The sequence below is a fragment of the Lygodium microphyllum genome, chromosome 18, assembly GCF_053477565.2.
Source record: "Lygodium microphyllum isolate KBCC chromosome 18, Lygodium_microphyllum_v1.1.10, whole genome shotgun sequence".
Taxonomy (NCBI): Eukaryota; Viridiplantae; Streptophyta; class Polypodiopsida; order Schizaeales; family Lygodiaceae; genus Lygodium; species Lygodium microphyllum.
In genome coordinates this window covers 90,446,510-90,468,738 of record NC_141152.1, presented here as the reverse complement: position 1 = coordinate 90,468,738, position 22,229 = coordinate 90,446,510, and the positions used below count along the sequence as shown (strand labels likewise).

The window sequence follows — 22,229 nt, the reverse complement described above, 5'->3', positions numbered from 1 at the left end:
GTGCCTTCACTGATGCTTTGGGCTGCGTGCAAGGACTGATCAGTCCATTTCAGTGTATTCAGCACTCATTTCAGTCGGTGCAGATTTTCTTCCTTCATTTTCTGCTCTCTCTCTCTCCCTCTGTGTTCGTGTTTCTTCTTCCGTTGCGCACTCTCACAACACTTGAAATTTGTGAATTATCAGGGACTTCAAATGCCCACCCATCCATTGTAAATTTGGGCCAGCCATTGCCCAATTGGGATCCAATTAGAGTATGTCTTGAGTGAAATTCAAGGGGCAAATGACCCAATTTTTTTGCTGATTGTTGGGCCGGCAAGGGGCTTTTGGATTAGCCATGGAGATCAAGAAATCTCAACTTAATATATCCATTGGCCATTGAAGTTAAAGAAATACCAAAATGGGCACCAGATTTGGGGCCCACAAGGTGTCCAATGTCCAAGATTATTGAGATAAATTGTGCATTTCGATTTATGTTTATTTAATGGTTGCTATCATTAAGTGCTTGATTAAGGAATTACCACCCTATCTGAGAATGAAGGGTGGTTTCATCCTACTTAGGAGATGGTAGCTAAGTCAATAGAATCATAGCCATATCCTCTAAAGATATCATCATCCCGAGGGACACAAGCTCATCCAACCTATTCTCCAGTTTGTTGATGTGATCTATAATGGAAGGAGAGTCATCAACACCAAGCATCCAAAGCTGCTTCTCCAAGAAGATCCTGTGGACAAACGTCTTCTGATGATAAAGAGACGCAATCTTCTTCCACACCTCCACTGCAATCTTCAATCTGCAAACATGAACCAATACAAAATCATGTAAACTCATAAAGAGGAAGGATCAAGCTAGAGAGTTAAGCCGATCCCAAAGGGCTACACGATCCATTGATGCCCCCCTGTGCCGAGTCTTCTACGGGCCAAGGACCAAGGAGAGAAATAAACTCCTGAAGGTATCGAGAATACACTCCACCTTACACGACCATAGAGAATAGTTGGAACCATCCAACTTGTCTTCTTTGGGCAAAGAAGGAAGCATGAGTACCTCTACAATAGGTGCCATGTAAGATATCTTCAAGCCGATAGACCACCTCTGATGAGAAACATGAAGGGAAGGAGAAGGAGAGAGGTGGTTCGAATGAGGAGTCTGCACAAGGGACTCAGACCTTCGATAATCTCGCCATCACTCAAAAGGATGATAAGAGACTTCATCCTCTTAGTTAGTAACGCCGAAAAATTGGTGTTGAGACATCTTCTAAACCTACAAACACCTTCCAACACCTATGTGTGCGATAGACAGCCATGTGCTAGTGAAAGACAGCTACAAGATCATCAAGAATCGATGTAGAGGGTCCATCTAGAAGGAAAATGTTGTCGCCTGAGTAAAGACTATTGCATCTTCAACAAAACGCTAAGAAAAACCCGATGTCTGATGGGTAGAGACAATTGCCTGATGAAGAATGCTGTGCTTTCAGCAAAGCGCAACCCAAAAGATGATCACCAATAGGAGGGAATGTTATTGGCAGCAAAATGCTGCAGTAAACACTATTTGGAAAGGTCACCTCTGCTACAAGAACTCTATGTCCTCTTGTTTGGCAATGATACCATGTGAGTGCATAACAAAAGAAGGAACTCGAACAAAGAGAAGGAAGATAGCAAGAAGATGAAGGAAGAACAAAACCTGCACTAACTGAAATAAATGCTACATACAAACAGATGCACTGATAAGTCCTTGCACACAGCCTGAGACGTCACTGAGGGCACCAAATTTGGCCTGAAATGATGAGGGCAGCAACAACACCGAAGATAGAGAAGTATGCCCACAATTAGAGGAGCAGCCTGCAAAAGATGATGGCCAAAGTGTGGAAGGGGGAAGCTATAAAAAGCTAGAAACCCCCAAAACTGTCCGGACAATGTGTAACTAACAGGAGATGAAAACCGACTAAGAAGCATAAGAATCAGGTCTAAAACAAGAGAAATGCATACTAAAATGCTAGAGTCCCCATGTCTCCATCAAACCTTGATAGGAGCTCACAACCAAGAGATGATAGACTAACAACACTAGAAGTGACAGGCTAATAGTACTACTGTAGTGGTAGCATCTAGTGAGCTAACTTTGGAGCTAGCACAAAAAAAAGCTATAAGAATCAGCTAGCTCATTGACTCTACCTCTATCTTTGTCCTACTCCTTAGAAGCTTCTCTATGTATATAGGCTTAGCTATGTAACTTTAGTGCTTAGTTGGAGACCTGGAAGGGTCAACCCACAATCACATGCTTACCCCCCTAATGGATGGATGCACGCTTTGATCCTCTATACATCTTGGTTAAATAGCCAATTAATATATGGCTATCAACTATTGAATAATTGGACCTACCCATGTGCTACACAATTCATGCAATATCTTGCCTATCCAAAGAGCTAGGAGTTCTCTTGACCCTTAAATTATGTGGTAAATGCTAACTACCCTTTCTCATTCTCAACTAGGATTATTAAATTGGATGTCTTGGCCCAAACTTTGGTCTCCTACCCAAATTTAATAATTAAAATCAAACTTTTGCACTAAGGTTCAAGAAGCCCCAATTATTTGCATATGTGATTTGCACTCGCACATTAAATAGTTAATTGATATATGGCTCTCAACTATTGAACCATTGGACCTACCCAAGTGCTACACAATTTATGCAATGTCTTGCCTATCCAAAGAGCTAGTAGTTGATTGCATATTAATCCTAAACTTGAAAAAACATATCCAAGTGAATGCATATTCACGACCAGCAATCATGATGTAGTGTTCAAATCCATTCTATTGCATACATGTGTCCTCCTTATAGCAATCCAAATATCATCCACTACCCACTAAAAACAATCCCAAATATTATCTACTTAAGCGTATGAGTGGGGAGAAATTGCAAAACCATCCTCATTCGACATCTGTGATAATATCCATAGCCAACAAGTTCAAGACACTCAAAATCCTACTGATCCTCCTAATCATTGTCTCACAAAAGCACTAATAAAGCCTTACCAACCAAATTTTTTGATTGAGTACTTCATGTATCACCCCAAAAAGTAACGTGTATAAAAGAAAACCACCCTTTAGGCACCAATACAAGGATATCCAGATAACAAATCGTACTCGATCCCTTTTATAGCAACAAAGTTAATTGAAAACTATATCCCCACAAATCTTGATTGGCAATCCTTCAATACGCCTTGTGGATGGATCTTAAATCCATCGGCAACAGTCAAGTTGAAGTGAACATGTTTGGTTGGAGGGTTCCCCCAAGCATGAAGTACATTCTGGTTAACTATGCTAACTCCAGCCCCAATGTCAATGATTCCTTTCCTGATAGAGTACCCAAGGCCTTCTATTGGAAGTACTTCATGATGTTTGGCTTCTAGAAGGTGTTTAATTCCTAAGGCTCCTAGGGTAGGTGTGGCTAGACAATTGGGTTGTAGATCACAATATAATGGAGCAAAGTTTGTGCCATCCATCTAACTTTTGAATGCGAGGCTTCCTTTCATTAGAATTCGGAGTGAAATTGAAACATTAGTGGATGCGAGGGTCAAGATTACATTGGACTCTATATTTTGATAATGAAATTTTGTGTTGTTCCACATTGTTGGAAAGTATAGTCCCTCGCCCCTGCGTTTGTTGGCCAAAGTAGAGCAGATCAGTATGGTGGAGTTACCAATATCTAGGAGGAGTTGAACAGGCATGGACTTATGTGATGAGTTAGAGAGGCTGGGAAGACCTAAATAAGCAAGCTGAACAAGGTTAGTGTGAGGTACCTTATGGCCATAGACTTTACATCCTTGTGAAATTGCAAGAGCCTGATTATAGTATCTTCTCATGGTCAAGGCAAATGTTCTCACACTCCTTGGCTTTACGTTCTATCATTTATCCTAGTGTGGCATAAGCTATGCCTCTCTGCTATCCTAAAGTCTAGCCATCCCCAAAACTCAAGTACGTGCATCAACTTCCTGTCAACCCCAGTAAATCCTCCAAGGTAAAACATACATAAGAAAGTAACTAGTGTCTTATGATAGCGAGAGTTTAGAAGGTCCGCTATGTACGCCTCCCTAGAGAAAGCCCTAAAGAAGTAGTATATGTAGCTCTTAAAGTATCTTGATATTGACAAGCGCAATAGACCCCATACTCCATCTAAGTCTGTGCCACGTAGGTGAATGCAGCAACTAAATCCAACCTATAAGTCAGGTTTTAGAAATGTCTTTAACGGATGGATTGAAAAGCCTGGTGCTAAGCACCGTGTGCATTAAGAATAACGTTCCTGTCGTTTCTGCAGGGCATATGTGATGTCCCAGGTTGATGGATACCAGACACATTAGAAGTTTGCAGCTGCTACAACAGGCAGCTCCTGGAAATGAAAAGGCGTACGACATTGATGCTGAAGGCAAAGAAATACAAGACAAAAAGTTACAGATACCTGGGCAATAGCCTCAATGAACTTCCGGAAGCGCTCATGGTGCGCGGCATGGGCCTTTACACGAGAAGCAAGTGGCTTGCTCAGGGTGCGGATGGCGAGCGCCCCAAGCTTTGCCAGGGGAAGAATCATCGTGCTGTTTCCTGAGGAAGGAAAATAAGATCGAATCAAAAGCAAACGCTCCTGTGAGTATCAAAATGCATCACTGTGCAGCAAATCTTCTTTGTTGGATCCCTGATAAAGGCCTTGGTTATCGGTCGTTGCATGCTAGCATGAGCATACTTCTGCTGCCTTGAAGCACAAGAAAAAATGCGCTAAAGAGTGGCGTGCAGGCTTCCGGCTTTGTCTCTGGCCGCCGAAATAGGCTGCCTCCGAAAGCACTGCTGGAATTGTCACTTGCCGGGGCCCCCCCACATCCAGCTCAATGGACCTAGCTCGTTAAACCCCGGACGACCCTCGTTAAATACCACCCCCTGTTTAGAGTGTGTGCATGCAATTTTTGAAATTGAGTACGGACATGAGCACAAAGCTTTTATAGATCAAAATTATACATTTTGCAAAAAAGTAAAGAATAATATGTTTATAATTTATTTAATTGGTTACAAATGCAAAAATTGCACCAGGCAAGAGAGACTCCCCATCCAAAAACGAGCAAAGAGTTCACCTATTTAGTAAGTAAACAACCTATCATGTCTTCTCTAATGTATAAAAGATCGCAGACACCCAACCCCTAAAAAAGTACTTTGATTAGTATATACTTGCAAAGTGGGCATCTGCCATTTGGTGTGTAACAGGCCTTTGAGGATTGATTACCTTAGACAAACTAAACAATGAAAAATCAATGGGGCATGAGACCACCATATGAAGCTCAAGATCATGCCTATAGTTTTTTACGACAAACATGTTGAGGCAAGGTACCCTCCAAAAGATGAGGCTAATCACCTCGGATAGATTGGATAGTAAAAAACAATGGGGGTGAGACCACCATGTGAAGCTCGGATTATGCCAATATTTTTTAATGACAAACACATTGAGACGGGGTAGCTTCCAAAAGATCAAGCATCATCGGAGCTATAAAAGCCCCTCTACATTCATGTCAATGGACTTGTGCTCAAGGATTGTGGACTTAGGTTGAACAAACAAGGCAATGCAAAAATAATAAGGCACGAGTGTCCTATTAAGCTCATAATTAGGCCCACACTTTTTGGGGACATACATATAGGGGCAGGAGATCTCTCTCACCCAAGCATGCATATGTGCCCACATCACAACAAGACACTAAGCTCACATTTTTCAACAACAAACACATTTGGATAAGGGATCTTCCTCACATGAGACATATATTCGTAGCCAATTCACAAATTGACAAAGGTTCATTTATAAAAAGAAAAACATTTGGTTGACAAGATTTGAAACCCACGCTCTTAAACTCTGACCAATGAGCCAACCACCTTTTGGTGAAGATATTATTCACAAACTATGTGCAAAGAATAGTTAGACAATTTCCACACTGCCCTAGTCATCCAAGACAACATGTAACCACCCTTAGGGTGGTGCCACACCTAGGGTCTTGACTAGACTTTTAAAGTAAACCATATATTTAAGTAGGTAATGAGGTGAAAGAACATGTTAAGCCATGTGCAAATTGCTTACAAGACTCCCACAAAGTCTAGTCTGAGTTAAGAATGGCACCACCCTATTCTTGGGTACATTGAGTTAGTTGCACCATGCATAGCTTGAACTAGTTGGGCCAACTCGACCAACTAACTATGGCTTGCAAATAGGCTACACCTTGCTCACTTTGTATTTTTGTGAACAAAGGAAAGCATCTATACGATAATCTTTGTGAGAAAAGGGAATCACATGGATGCTTCCCTTTGCTCACAAAAACAACACATTGTGTGCTTCACACACAATGAATGGCATGCTCTACACTTGATGTTGTGTAAATCCCACCAATTTCAAGAGGCAGTCATATAATAGTAAAACAATGGCCAATCCATTTTTATGTTTAAAGAGTACATATTCCAAATGATTCATGATGTAAAATAAGTGTGCATAAGGCAACATAATCGATACTAAAAGGCCGCAACAAAAAAGTTGGCCTTACTATTCGATACCATTTTAAATGCTTAAGATAGCACGTATTCTTATATTGACGTGCACACGTATATTCAAATAAATCATCAACTAATGTTTTTAACTTCTACAATATGTACTTTGTGACTTCTCATGGTTCATAGCATGTATTCTTGTATTAACATGCATGCACACATATATTCAAATGAATAATCAACTAATGTTTTTATATTCTACTGTATATACTTTGTGACGTCTCTTGGCCCCTCTTAGACCTTCTTGTATGATTGTATAAATCTATGTGAGAATATGTATTCAACCATATTAGGTTTGTGATTTATACATTTTTTAACATGGAATCAGAGAATCTACTTTGATTTACTTTTTTTGAAATCTCACTCCATCCATTAATTAGCATGGCATTATGCGATTAGAGATAGCCTGCAACATGGATGAGAGGGATAAAGAGGGCACTCCCTACTAATAATAAGCCAATAACTTCATGTCACAATGCCTCAGTATTTCCTCACTCTAAGATATTCATCACGCAAACATCAAATTTATTTATTGTATATGGGTGGTTGGCATGTAGTGTCATTACCAATGTGAAAGACTCAATTTTATCTCGTAGATAAATTTACTATATCAGCAACACTTGCAACCACTCATTAACTATATTTGGCTTACACAACTAAGAAGAGAAAAATTGTTTTCAGCCTCCACCTCTGTGTGTATTCCCCCATTGTGCAAGCAAGAAAGCTACAAGTGAGACTCCTTCCTTCTCTCCCATAATCTTGACAAGCAATAAGATCGGTCTCTTCTTTCCTAGTTAGGTCATCAGCTATAGATATGGGTCAAGGCTTCTCCCCTTCCCTTCCTTACCAAATATTTCAAAGAGGAAGAGAGACTATCTAGTACCTACAAAACCAAACAAGTAAATCATTAGTGAAAACTAAGAGATTCATCCTACATTGTAAGCATCAACAATAGTCCTTGGTCGTCATCCCTATCACCCTTGCAAATACTAGTTGTATTGCTTAATTCCATGAGTTAGAGAAAGTTAGATGGAGGCCCTGAGTAGCTTTAGCAACTATCTAGATAGCAAGGATGCTATAATAGTAGACAGGTAGTAAGAGTTCACAGCATTCTCATAGTTAAGTCCCTGTGGGAAGGGGAGTTGAATAAATAGGTAGAGATTAAGTTTGAATGAAAGTTGAAAGTAGAAAAAACGATTGCTAGGTGAAGCTCTTTGAGCTTGCTAAGGTAGAGGACTCACCATTAGGAGAAATATGGACTCTCTTTTTTTTTCCCTTAAGGGGTTTATCTCACCTCTCTCTCTCTCTAAAAAGAGATTCCAAAATAATATTAGAATAAGAGATCTTCTACAATCAAGCAAATCTCATATTTGTATTTTCAATAGATTTCGCCTATTATTTTATTCTCAAACTGTAGGATAAGGTCACTTTTTCTCAAAATCCTCATAACTAAAAAAATACAGTTCTATTTTTCGTAAAAATGGATCCAATCATTAATATACGACTCTTTAATGCCCTCGACTTTTCAACATGAAAATATATTAGAATCATTCTCATTCTTGCTTCTTAAAATGATGGAAGTTTAAAAATGATATAAAATGGTGTACACATTATATTAGAATCATTCTCATTCTTGCTTCTTAAAAGGGCGGAAGTTTAAAAATGATATAAAATGGCGTACACATTATATTTTAAGATTATTTTTTATCCATAGACACCTTTTTGACTGGAGAGTTTCCTTGTAAATTTTTATCATTTTTGAACAAGTATATGCCTATTTCTGGGCATTTCTTCATTCCCTCTCATAGCTATAGTTTTGTCCGAAATTTTGTGTACTCTTCTCCTTCCCTCCAAAATATGGTTTCTTACATACAAATTCTTTTGAAACAACACTCAGTACTATCTACAATACTCTTTACCCCGCTACAAGCAATCTCAGTAGTGGTTTTGATAGTATTTGCTGAAATCAAATAATCTCTATCTACAACACTCTCTACCCTGCTATAAGCAATCTCCCTCTTCAGTACTGTGCTATAAGATATCTTCCTCTTCAACACTCTATACTACAAGCAATCAAGCGATAATGGAGCTATCTTTATTTTTTTAATCTCGTTATTGTTTAATCCTTAAGTGTCAATTCATAGAGAGAGAGAGAGAGAGAGAAAGAGAGAGAGAGAGAGAGGAGGGGGGAAGAGAGAGGACTGTGTGAGATGAACTAAGAAAATAAGTGATAGAGTAACAGATAGTAAATTAGAATAGAACATAAGATGATGTTATTGTTCTCCACTAGCCAAGCTTCTATATAAATGTGCTTAAATATCTTTGATCAATTCGAGAGAGAGAGAGAGAGAGAGAGAGAGAGAGAGAGAGAGAGAGAGAGAAGGGGGAAGAGAGAGGAGTGTGTGAGATTAACTAAGAAAATACGTGATAGAGTGATAGAGAGTAAATTAGGGTAGAAGATAAGATGCTGTTATTGTTCTCCACTAGCCAAGCTTCTGTATAAATGTGTTTAAATATATTTGATCAATTCTTCTTTTGTGTGTGTGTGTGTGTGTGTGTTTCGGGTAAAATAAAAGATAAGATTGGATGTTGATTAGAGGTAGATTAAAAGCTAAGATTACAAGTAGATTAGGGGTTGATTAGGGTCTATCAAGACTGAAATCAAGAGAAAGAGATAAGATCCAACTGGGTAAAAAAGAACACAGATATAGTGAGTCAAAGGGGTGTAATTGTGTGATTTGAATGTTAATCCAAGTTAAAATTGGCATATATTTTTCTTTACAGGATGTAGGTGCAGGACGTACCAAGAGAAATAGAGATATTCACTTTTAATTGGAGGATGAATATGCACCAATGTTCAAAAGAACTGTAAAAAGGGATGATGCAATAAGATACAATATGCAATAAGAAAGAAATGCATGGAAAAAAAACGTGGACCTTTGGGTTGATGGGTGCATTTATCCACCTGATCCAGTCACTCAAAGGCCACCATAATTTGAAGGGCTTACATCATTTGTAAAGTTCGTTTATGAAGGCAATGAAGGATTGTATGGATACACATGCAGACTTGTCACACAAGGATTAGCAAGGGTTCATTAAGCCTTGACAAATATACATACAAGATTACAAGGGAATATGCAGTCTTTGATGGAAAAGGATAGATTATTGGCTGAGAAGGATAGGGAGAACCAGAGCCTATAACAAGTAATGTTTGTCATTGAAGATGCTATGCAGATTACACGTGCAAAATATGGACTTACAATTTAAAGTTATGGACTTGAAGAAGGAGAATCGAAACATAAATAGGAAGCTCACAAAAACTTTGGAGATTGGGCCCAATTTAAAAACCAAATAAGCACGTCGGTGCATCTGATTAGTTAAACCAATTCACTAATTAACCAAAGGAAGTGGACAATATCATAGACAGATATATGCTCAATCTGCTACAATGAGAAATATATTCCCTCATGCAGAGAATGATACTATTGCCAAAGTCCTAAGCAAGGATATGGTAAAAAATACATTGGAAATTGTAAATTCAGGGACATTGTAGATGGTGTCACAAGTGAACATTTTAGGGATGATATATGTAGAATTCGGATTGCTATGGCCAAGTTCTACAAATACGTCTATGGAAGAATGTAGAGGCAAGCTTAAGTTTGTCTTCAAACTTGATGAGAGTGAGATTATTAAGGGGCAAAAACTTGAGCATGTGAGTATAATACTTATGAATCGAGTATTGGATCCCAACACTGATGAAAACCATCCTTTATACTTCTGTGTATAGTCAAAGAATGAAATATGGTGGCTTGTAACATTTGAAGTACCAAAGGAGGACCATGAAGTACTTTAAGTTTTTTTAAACCTCGCTAATATACCCAATGTTATTCAACAGTAAAATAATGGAGCAATTTTACACATCGAGGGGTTTGGGGACTATCAAGTTGAATGGCATGCTACAAGTGATTTAAAACCATTGAAGTGTATGTTTGATTTATCAAATGCAGCGAATGTAAAATTTTCGTGCATATATTGCATGCAAATTAGGAAGAAAGGGAAAGATGGAAAGAAAGAATGGCTTGCCAAGGCAGGACAACAAGGTGCTTCAACACGTAATCAAAAAGTCATGAGAAATGGAATGCTAGTTCCAACGGATCCAAACTAGTGCTCAATTTTGAAAATACCGCTAACAAGGGTTCACTTTTGCACATTGCATTGTTTTGTTAGAATAATTGAGAAGCTAGTATATGAATATATAAGCTTTACATACAAGATGCAGCTTGTATCAAAAGCTGATGCTACATGCAAGAAGGTAGAACAAGTTCTCTCTGAAGTTGGATTGCATGGGGGCCAAGTAGAAATAAAAAAGGACGAGAAAAAATCGGGAAAGAGTGGAAATATCCCTTGTAAACCATGCTTTGGCGGACCAAAGGCTAGAAAGTTTATATCTCCACCTCGAGATGAGGAAGGCAATATACTTGTAAAACAACTAGAGAAGTATGAAGCATGGAAAAAGTTACGCTTGCTATTCCAAATTGGAGCAATGGGGGACGAATGATGATTGCAAAGGCACAAGTGTGGATACACCTAGATAGATTAGCAGCTTTCTTATAAAAGTTGAGGTTTGGGGATGGTGATGCCAATACATTTAAAGAGACAGTTGCTAAATTTCATAAGTCCATGGTGGAGACATGGACTACAAACAGTATAATACACTACATGGTCAGTATTGTCACCATTACAAAAAAATGTATCATTTCGAATTAGTTTGTGTTTCTAATCTCTCTTTTTGGCAGCATATGTTTGAAGCACGTGGTCCATACTTTGCAAATCAAGGAAGTTTGACAGTATGGTCAACTCAAGGCATGGAATGATCTCATTGGCAAGCTCGATGTGCTTTTCAAAAGGCAACTAATCATGGAGGAGGCATCAATAATTCCAATTTTATGAGGCAATTATTACAATGGTGGTATAGGATATTAGAGATACGATACGAGGAAAAAGAAAAGAAGTCCAAAACCTCTCAAGTAGAATTTATAAGTAGGACAATATATGAAGTGAGAAAAGCAAGATATGAAAACAGCATAGCTAGACAACGCCACACAGAATGCTTGACAACCCAAGAGAGAGATAGCAAGAAATGGAGCCTAGATAAAGATAATACTTTTGATGCAATAAGAGTCCATGAGAGAGTATAGGTACCTAGGATATGACACATCTATACTCCTATCTTTAACATGAGATGTCTTACAAATTTTGTTTAAAATTTTGAAGGTTTGTCACTATGTTTTTCAAAGTCGATTTCGAACTATGTTTTTTAATTTTAAAGTTCATTTACACCACATTAAGTTTAAAAGTTTCGTACTTAAGCCAAGTCTCTCCTTTCATTTTTTTTCATTACTCTTCACTCTAGCCTCCACCTTTCTATCCTTCATCATCACAACCATGGCATGTTCCAAGCTTCCTATCAAGAAGACACCTACAAGAGCAATAGCTCAACACTCTTCCAAATCTAGTGAGCGTACTGTGAGTGACCTTTGTTGAGGATAAATTCAATGCGTAATCACGCAAACATCAGTGATCAGTTGTACATGGACCAAAGCACTATATCTTTACTGTATTTAGCGGTTTGGCAACACTATATCCAATATGCGATTTTCCATTTGACCCATTACTTATTTTTTGTGAATTTTTAAGTTTCCAATATTTCATGTAGTTTGGTTGACAATACATTTAATATGTAGTTACGCACACTCGGTGTGGTGATGAGTTTTTCTGTTATTAGTGAAGTATAATCCAGCTAAATGCATTTTCAGAAAAGGATTGAACCATTAATTTTATAAATTGAAATCTGGTGAAACTTTACCCACATGCCGAGCATAATAAAGACTCATGGATATTAAAAATTTGTTGGCCCCATCAAAAGTCTCTGGGACACCTATCCGGAGGCTCGCATCTGGATTCAAGGCCCCAGATGCCAACCTCCGGATAGGTGTCCTAGAGACCTCTAATGAGGCCAAATTGTTTTTGATAGTTGATGTACCCTAGAGGAGTCCACATGTAAAATTTTTCGTCAATCGGATTATTGGTCATATTTTTCCAAAGCCTAGATACATTAATTCAGGTTTAAGGGTTTTTTGAAAGTTTTGCTATAAGTTTAAAGTTTCACCTCATTTTACACATTTTACTTTTGAGTTTTGAGTTTTCTCTCCTAGAAGACATGGCACGCACCAAGCAAGCGGCCTAGAGACACCCCTAGAAATCCTATGCAGAGGCTACCTCCCCCAACTCCACCACCACGCCAGCATCGCAAGCGTCGATGGAAGCCAGGCACAGTGGCTCTTTGTAAGATCCGCCATTACGAGAAAACCACGCACCTCCTGATACCAAAGGCTCCATTCCAAAAGCTAGTGCGTGAGATTATGGACGGCATACTCATGAAGAACAGCAGAAGGCACTTCCCAGATGGAACATGCTTGTAACAACTCGATCGCTAGACTGCCCAAGCCCTCCTTGCACTACAGGAAGCTGTCAAAGCTTACATCATTGACTTGTTCAGAGACTCGGTTTATGCAACAATACATGCAGGGAGAGTCACCGTCACCGATAGGGATTTGCGGATAGTGAGGTTCTTTTGGCAATGGAAGGATAGTCCTTGTGGAGATCAACAACGATAGGGATGTACTACCAAAACATATACGGAATGTAGCTTCCATGTTGGGGTAAAAGGCCCTTGGGTCTGTCCGTGTACAATGACTGTCCATATTCTTTATTCATATATATATATATATATATATATATATATATATATATATATATATGAAAGTGCAATAAGGCTGTCATAACATTGTTGATAGCACCTACCTTGTGTGTGCTCTTCTCTCCCGCGTCTCCTGCATCCCTTCAATTGGTATCAAAGCAGATACTTTGTGAGCGCTTTTTAGCCTTCCCCAGCATCTACACGAGGTATGAGAGCTTACTTCTCACTCAGTTCTCAGCCATTCTTTGACATGAACAACATGGTTTCATGAAGAGGCAGCCATAGCTTCCATAATTGAAGCTTGTTCTCTTCACCTCTTGCTTGGACTTGTCCTAGGCTTGTGTAGGCCTATTGTAGGCCTTCATTGGGCTCTTGTCTATCCCCTACCCACTCTAATTTGGCCCCTCAAGTACAGCAGCATGCTCACGTTTTATTTGCACATGTTTGCAAAAATGGCTCAAAAATCACTCTTTTTGTCATATCTTGGGCATTCGGAACTTGATTCACGCAAGGTAAGAGTCTAACTTGGGGTTTTGACATGCTCCAAACGCGATGGTGATGTCAGATTTACCAAATTCTGATGACAGAATATTTTGCAATAGATTTCAGGCCTGAGATAATATGTATTTGTATGCCTATGGCTTATGTGATGCTTCTACTATCAGTCTATTGATACCGGATCACGTGTGGATGTTATGCCTCTTATGTGAGATGCATTTGGAGTTGATTTAGCTCAGCCATTGATTGTTTTGAATAGTCCTAAATCTATCCAAAACAGGGCAACCACCTGTTACTTCAATTTTATGCTTACGGGTCTTGGCATTTGATGCCCGATTATGCCCGGTTGGTGTCTATACATACGGGAATATATGCCTATGGTTTGCCTATGGATTGAGATTGGATTGAGCACTTATTTGCTCAGTTTACAGAGGTTGTATGCTGCTGGAAACTTCAAGGCTGAAGCTATTTATGCTACATTTGGGTTATGCCTATTGGTCACGGGATGCTCCCAGCTACTCGGTATGATGTCATGATGTATTTGGACTATGCCACATGTCTTGTTTATGCTCTGGAATGCTTTTGAGCTGAGATTAGAGCTCGATTTGGGTTTGACTATCACTTCTTTGCAGCTGGCATTTCATCTATGACATGGTTTATTCCTAGGCTACCCAGTACGGGTTATGATGCCTTGGTGAATGCTTTATGCTTTGGCTGTGGATGGTAGTTGTTTGAGCTCGTCTCGACATTCATTTGATTATTCACTTGAGCTGTTGAACATTGACTTTGCTTTTTTCGTTACGACCTTGGATGCTATATGGGATTTGATGCTTTGATTATGGATCTTGGTTATTACATGGATGCACTTACAGGTATTGAGCAGTGAACTGCTCCCTTGTTTTGGCAGTTGCCTATTGAGCTATGATTGCTTGTTTGCATTTGATATGCGGGATACTTACTAATCAATGGACTTAGATAGTGCTTGGGATTTAATGGCCATCCTGCTTCTCTGTTGTATGGCATTTATGCTATTTGGGCTGCCATTGCCCGTGTATGTTAGGGAGCAGTTGATCTTTATGGCCATCGTGTATGTACATGGTCTGCTGCTATGTATTTTACAGAGCCTCTTACGTGGATGATTTTACACAGATATTTGGGCTTTAATTGGAGCTTGATTCTTATAGGTTTTGCCACCTGCCGTTTTTGGTTGGACATGTATGTCAGTACATGGTATGAGACACTGCAAAGTTATGTATACTCCTATGTTTCGAGGATGCTTATGCGTTTATGGCTTCGAGGCATGCTTATGCTTTTATGGCTATGAGCTACAGTGGTTGGATATGTCATGCTTTTATCTGCTAGGCTTATCCGTGTTGTGGGAGCTTTTGCATCTGTGGTTGATGCCTTTGTGTTCTCCCCTTCTAGTTTGGATGAGCCCCCTTTGCAGTATACTATGATGACTTCCAGCTCTTCTAGTCATGCAAACAGTCCTCTTGATGAGCATGCTCTCTCTGATGAGAGTTCCCCTGATTCTTTGAGCTCCTTGGATGTATTGGACAGCCCTACTCATGCTATTACAGAGCAGTTGTCCTCTTCTACAGGTTTTACAGGTTCTGTTTGCTTTCATTGTGGAAAGACAGGGCATGTGAAGAGTAAATGCTTCAAGTGGATTAGAGAGCAAAAAAGATTGTGCCGCACTAGACATGAGAGCAGAGTCAATGATACAGTAGGTGAGACCACTGTTGATAGTGGTATGGTGCATGTAGTTACCCATGATGATGTAGCTGATCCTAGACTCCTGGCATCGTGTTACCTTGCAGATTACTTGCTCAGTGATATGGCCTATACCTTTGATTGGCTTTTAGATAGCATGGCATCTTGTTATTTCTCCGCATAGAGCTTGGTTCTCTTCTTACAGGGAGTTTGACGGATGTATTTCTTTGGGCCTTGAGTAGGATTGTCATGTTATTGGTACAGGGGATATACACTTGGCTTTGCCAAATGGGTCTTCTCTTATGCTCCGTGATGTCTTGCATATACCTACGCTCAATAAGAGCCTGATCTCTGTCAGTCAATTGCATGGTGCAAGATATTATGTCTCTCTTGGGGTTACTTCATGGAAAATCCATCGTGGTTGCTTTGTATTGGCCAGAGGTGCTAGATATGGCAGTGATTATGTAGTGCATGTCTCTCATGTGGGAGATTCTATGGTTGCAGTTACGCAGATACCACATGCATTGTTATGGCATTGTTGCCTAGGCCATGTATGACACACCGAGATGGGTGCCTTATGTGATATGAACTTATTGCCTGCTCTTCCCCATGCTACTTTCCCTCATTGTACTCACGGTCCGTGCAGAGCCTCTTTGGCTTATGGCGATTGTGTGAGGCATGCTCCTCTAGATCTAGTTCGTGTTGCAGTATATGGACCTATGCCTTTCCAGTCACTTGGTGGAGCATCGTATTTTGTGACCTTCATGGATCATGCTACCCACCGTGTTTGGGCTTACCCTTTGGTATGGATTGAGGATGCTGCTACTATGCTTGATAGGTTTATGGATTCTGCTGTTAGCAGGCCTAGATGCTTGTAGATGGATTATGAGAGTCATGCTATCTCTCCCAGCTTACGGATCTCTTGTTAGCAGTACGGCATTGATTTCTTATGCCCGCGGTATTATGGGATTGCTCATGGCATGTGCCTGACCTTACATGCGAAGGTTGTTGCTATGCTTACCACAGTTGGATTGTCTTATGGCTTTTGGGCTGAGGCCCTTATGACGACAGTCTACTTGGTTAACAGGATGTTGTGCTTGACTTTGGACAGTATTACACTGCATGAGGCATTGAGTGGTATGAGACCCTCCTATGATCACTTGAGGATATTTGGTTGCCAAGCCACTATCAGTATGCCACATGAGCCTATGTCACACAGATGTCTTCTCCTTGGTTATGGAGATGGTGACTTTACGGCTTACAAGTTTTGGGATTTATGAGACACAGAGACCTCTCAGGCCTCTTGATGTGCGTTCAATGAGATTTATGGCTGATTCTACAACCGTATGTCAGTCTTTCACTTCGATGAGGCCGCATACTGTCTTGAGACCCCGTGTCCGGGATGCTGGCCCTCTTTCAGTGATTGACTCTGGAGAGTTTGGATTCTCTCAGCTATCTTGTATGCTCCACGCTAATGCAATGCGCTACTCTGATGATGATGATGTACAACCTTGCACTCATGAGTCGTACTGGATTGCTCCGTTGTATGGAGCTGCAGGATCACTTGTCTCTTGGATGTCTTGGACTCAGAGATTCCCGACACTTATTACATAGCTTGCTTTCCGATTGGGCGTTGGGTGAGATGTCATGATTCCTCACCTTGTCTCTTTTCTTTTCTTTTGTTTTTTCACTCCCTGGCCCATTGGCCTTTTAGTGGGAAGTTGTTGGGGTAAAAGGCCCTTGGACCTGCCCGTGTACAGTGACCGCCCATATTCTTTATTCATATATATATATATGAAAGTGCAATAAGGCTTTCATAACATTGTTGACAACACCTACATTGTGTGTGCTCTTCTCTCCCGCGTCTCATGCATCCCTTTCATTCCAAATAGATTTTGTAAAACCCTGGTTGTAATGGATCCCATGTAAAATGTAATGAATATAAATACAAAATTTTTGGCACGTCTTATTTTTGTTTATTCACTTGTTATTTGTTTTATTTATGTCTTTGAGTTATCGTTACATGCGTTTGAACGAATACATGTTGTGCATGAACTCGATAAAGCACTACATATTAAATTGAGGGTACGAATTGTGTTGCGTATAAATCTGATAAATAAATGTAACATTCAAGTAAAAAACAATAATAAATGACGCATACGACAAACTACATTGCACACAAATCCAACAAATGTCGGTTTTCATTACTTCAAGAGAAGATTACAATTTACATTACACGGGTGATGAGATATCATTTGGCACTAAGTACATCTACTCTCTCCTAGGCTTCTTTGAGCTAGACTCCCCATGGTTAGAGCTATTATTGATCATAGGCAGCAACACATCTTGCCCTAGTAGTTCTTGCCTAATGACATTGGGGTCTTCAACACCAGCAACCATGCCACGGGCCACCATGGAAAAAAGTGGCCCAGACATAGTACTAGAGAATAAGTCGAGGAGCTTCGAACATTGAAGCAACACTACTTTCTCCAAGCTAGAGTTCGTTGGGATGGTCTTGTAGGGCCTCTAGGGCATCGGGAGTGTGCACATCAATTTTGTCAGGACCAGGTCCCCAAGGCTGCCCTAGCCAGAGGCTCCTGTATGGGGGCTTGAATCTGCAATGCCCTAGAGGTGGTATTGGTAAATTTTTATGCAAATCTGATAACATTACCTCCTCTACATCATCTATTTGCTGCTGTAATGGAGCATCCAGGTCTGCTCATGCAACTGGGCCACCGTCGTCTCTATCTTGGGAAGGTACTGCGTAGTCGGGTCGAGGTCCAAAAATGCTTTCTTGCAACTGCTTGAACTCCTCATCTGAGATCTCATACTGTGGTGTCGCATTCTCAATCTACTCTTGGATGCTCACAATGGCTGAGATGTCATCAACACTCGTGCCATCATATCAAGCCACCTCATCAACATGTGTTGGCGCATCTTGTATATCAAAATATATAAAATCATTAGGTGCATCATGCACCATGATACAATATAGCTCTTCTTCCCTTAGCTCCAAAATCTTTAGTATATCTTACATAAGTAAATATTCCACCCCCTTGATGATAATAGCATGGAGAGAAGCGACAGGTGGCTCATCACTTTTCAACATCTCAATAGGGCAAGGAGATGGGTGCACAATGGCTAAGCTTTGTGCTGCCTCTACTCTCGGATTGAGTGTAATCTCCTTAGGCTCCCTCTCGAAATACTCTAGGTGTGGCCGTGAGGGTGTGTCGATATCTCCCTCATTGTCCTCTTGCACCTCAAAGCACAAAACATATTTGGCAAATGATGTATAGTGCTCGATGAGATCCATCATGGCGTGGTCAATGGCTAAGCTTTGTGCTGCCTCTACTCTCGGATCGAGTGTAATCTCCTTAGGCTCCCTCTCAAAATACTCTAAGTGTGGCCGCGAGGGTGTGTCGATGTCTCCCTCACTGTCCTCTTGCACCTCAGTGCACAAAACATATTTGGCAAATGATGTATTGCGCTCGATGAGATCCATCATGGCGTGGTCTTGGGATGAGGTGGGCATTACTCTAGCATGGAGATACTGCCCTACATGCATGAGGGCTCAATTTATTACCTTTGCATGGCTTGATCTAGCACGTAAACTATATAAGAAATCTATGGGGACCCAATCTGAGAGCAGAGTCCGAAATAGAGCAGGTAAGAGAGTCTACGGCAGAAAGCGAGCTCTCTAGACTCAAGGTCACACAAAACCTAGGATATATCTAGTCTCGTATGTGTGCGTAGCGCACAGAGGTAATCCATGCGGCGAAGGCGGGAGTGGTAGCCATGGCACACAAAGAGAGAAAGAAGGAGAGCCTAAGTGTAGGGAAGTATAGTATGAAAGTGAAAATGAGTTTGGAGTTATAGCTTTTATGTATCTAGGGTTTTAAATAAAGGTTATTTTTTAACCCTAAAGTTTCAAATTAAAACTCTTACCTTAGTTTCTTTATTTTAATACTTTAAAAAAATCGTTAAAATTACTCCTACAAACAAATGCTTCGTTCTACATTATCATATCCTCGAATATACTTGGATCGTTGAGTATATTCAAGTCCAACTACAGAAAATATAGAATTTTTTTAAGAAAATAAATCTAAAAGACCTTCAAAATCACTTGGATCCAATTTAATATTTAATTTTAAGAAATAAGTAGAAGCGATGAGCTACAATATATCATTATGCAAAGACAATATTGCATAGATTATAGAACTCCATCTTGCAATTTAATTATGATTTTAACCATCACGGTTGACTCATAACAATATGTATTATCGCACGCTTGGATCATAGTAAACTAAGATTATCTAAATTGAAAGTACTTAGAAGTTTGAAAAAAGTTTATATTCATTCTTTATATAAAAAAATTAAAAAGATTCCACTATCTCAAGGATATGTGGAGAAGCACATTGTTTACATGTCATGGATTGCTCACTATGAATCTTGACTTTTCTATTATCTAACTTGAAATAGATATTACAGAGGGGCTCATTGGACATTAATTGGATTTCTTGTCTCAGAAAAGAAATGGGCAAATGGCTCTGCGCGCTGACCACAAAAGGATTATGACCATTCCACAAGATAACCACATCTATGAGAACTGTATGTGTCTCATCTTGGGTATCTTGATCCACTCCCCTGGCAAAAGTCACCATCTTCTATATCAAAAGAGGATGCACATAGTTTTTCTAGCGATGAAATACCTGTAATAAAAACAAAAATAATGGTAAATAAATGCGAATAACACAACGATTCATCTAAGCAAGACCTATGTTAATTAAATCAAGGCATTTAAAGTAGAGAAAAAGATTTACCTGAATGTGAGATCAGATTGGCAGACCCTGCACTCAATCGTCTCATCAAAATGTGTTCTTTTGACTTGCCAAGACTCACCCAATAGCTGACTCATCCATTCCTCGAATGGACACTTGCATTGATAAGTAATCTTTATTTTCTTCAGAACATCACATGAACCAAACAAATGTGCAAACAATGAGAATGGAATAAAGCAACTAAGATGCACATCTTTGGAACCTATGGTGGGTTTCATAGCACTATTGATGTCAAATTTTATATTGGACTTACATGCTCTTGACAACTCCAAGCTACCAATCAACCATTCACCACTAGATAGTGGTGGCAATAGGACATGCTGCAATCTCAGGCTTTCTACTACATACAATGAATTATAAAAAAAGATATTTTGAGTTGCAAGTTGACTTGCAGAGTTATTATCATAGATCAAAGAACCTATGTCTTCATGCCAAACATGTATCTTGTGGCTCAAACATTTTACATTCTGCCATTCATGCAAAGTTGATGGATATAGAGCTATCAGTAAAACAAGATTGAATTAGAACACCACAAAGATATTTAAAAACAATTTTGATGTAAAAGAATAAACAATGATAAGATTTAAAAACTTACTAATTTGTTTATAATTTGCAATGTAGTTATTATCGTGTACAGAGATTTGTTTGTGCGTATAAACATGTTGGATCAGCATTTTTGTTATTGTACTTGTTCCATTAAACACTTTTTTGAACTCTAAAATTCTACCTTTCCAATGTTTGCTAGGGTTTGCAAAATCCTTATGCCTAACCTTGAAACTCCCTCGAGTACTTGGGTGCATCAAAATCCAATCCAACTTATAGTACTTATCACAAATCCAATTACCACCACTATCTTTCCTATTGAAGACCTCCACTGAAAGCATGTTACTGATGTTTTTCCTCCGTGAAGACATCTATGATAACCAAATAGAAAAGTTACCTATCAGCAAGTGCATAATTTGCAAATGTTCTCTCCAAATGAAATGAAATTTAAATGGAGCAATTAAAAAAAACATTGTACATGTAATCCTTTTCACAAAGAAGCGTAGAGATGTTGAACAAGAAGTTGACTTATAACAAGACTATTGTTCCTTCACTGACAAATTCCTAGAGTACAAAAACAAAAGAAATATTGAGTCAAAGCATATATATAACTTACATAGCCTTTGTCCAAATGAGTTGAAACTTAACCTTGGAGCAACAGAAAAAAGTGGCAATACACTTGTGGCTCTCTTTGCAAAGAAGTCCAAAGATGTTGAAGAATATGAGTTTTTAAAAAATCATTGTTCTCTACCCTCAAAGACTCTTGGAGTAAAGAAACAAAGGAAAACTTAGTATGCATATAGCTTGCATACATTTTGTCCAAAACATATAAAATTTAAGTATGGAGGAGCAAAAAAACAAGACAACATACATGTAACTTTGTTTACAAAGAAACCGTAAGATGTTGAAGAAGAAGTTGAGTATTCAAAATATCATTGTTCTTGACTGTAAGAGACTCCTAGAGTACCAAAACAAAAGAAATTACATGTCAAAGAATGCAAATAACTTGCACAGGAGAAGTGCCCTTTTATCTCATAATACATTGGATATTTACATAAGTAACAATTCTTTGTCTTTGGCTTTAATTGACAGAGCTAGCAAATCCTATCCTTTAGAGGAAGGGAGTTTGCACTGTACCTACCAATCATGATCCACAGCTGGTGTGAGGATGTATGGAACTATCCATTGGCACATCACACACCACAAGACACGTGTGCATCCATGTATCTTGGGTGGATAACAAAGCCATTGGGGGATATGTGCAAAAGATGCTTTTGATGATAGAAAGCCATCTTCATCCCCATGTTCTCAATACGTCA

General features: G+C 39.3%; 1 protein-coding gene across 2 annotated transcripts in view; it reads right to left on the bottom strand.

Moving 5' to 3' along the window:
- LOC148021139 (uncharacterized) overlaps positions 1-4,872 on the bottom strand; it is a 58,889-nt gene extending 54,017 nt beyond the window's left edge. The window contains exon 1 of one of the 2 annotated variants that reach the window (XM_087698983.1): positions 4,448-4,872. In XM_087698983.1, coding sequence (XP_087555109.1) covers positions 4,448-4,576 — 129 coding nt within the window. In that variant the 5' untranslated portion in view covers positions 4,577-4,872. The remainder of the gene's footprint in view (positions 1-4,447) is intronic. The other variant, XM_087698982.1, reaches the window with a different exon arrangement.
- Between the last annotated feature and the right edge of the window lie 17,357 nt (positions 4,873-22,229).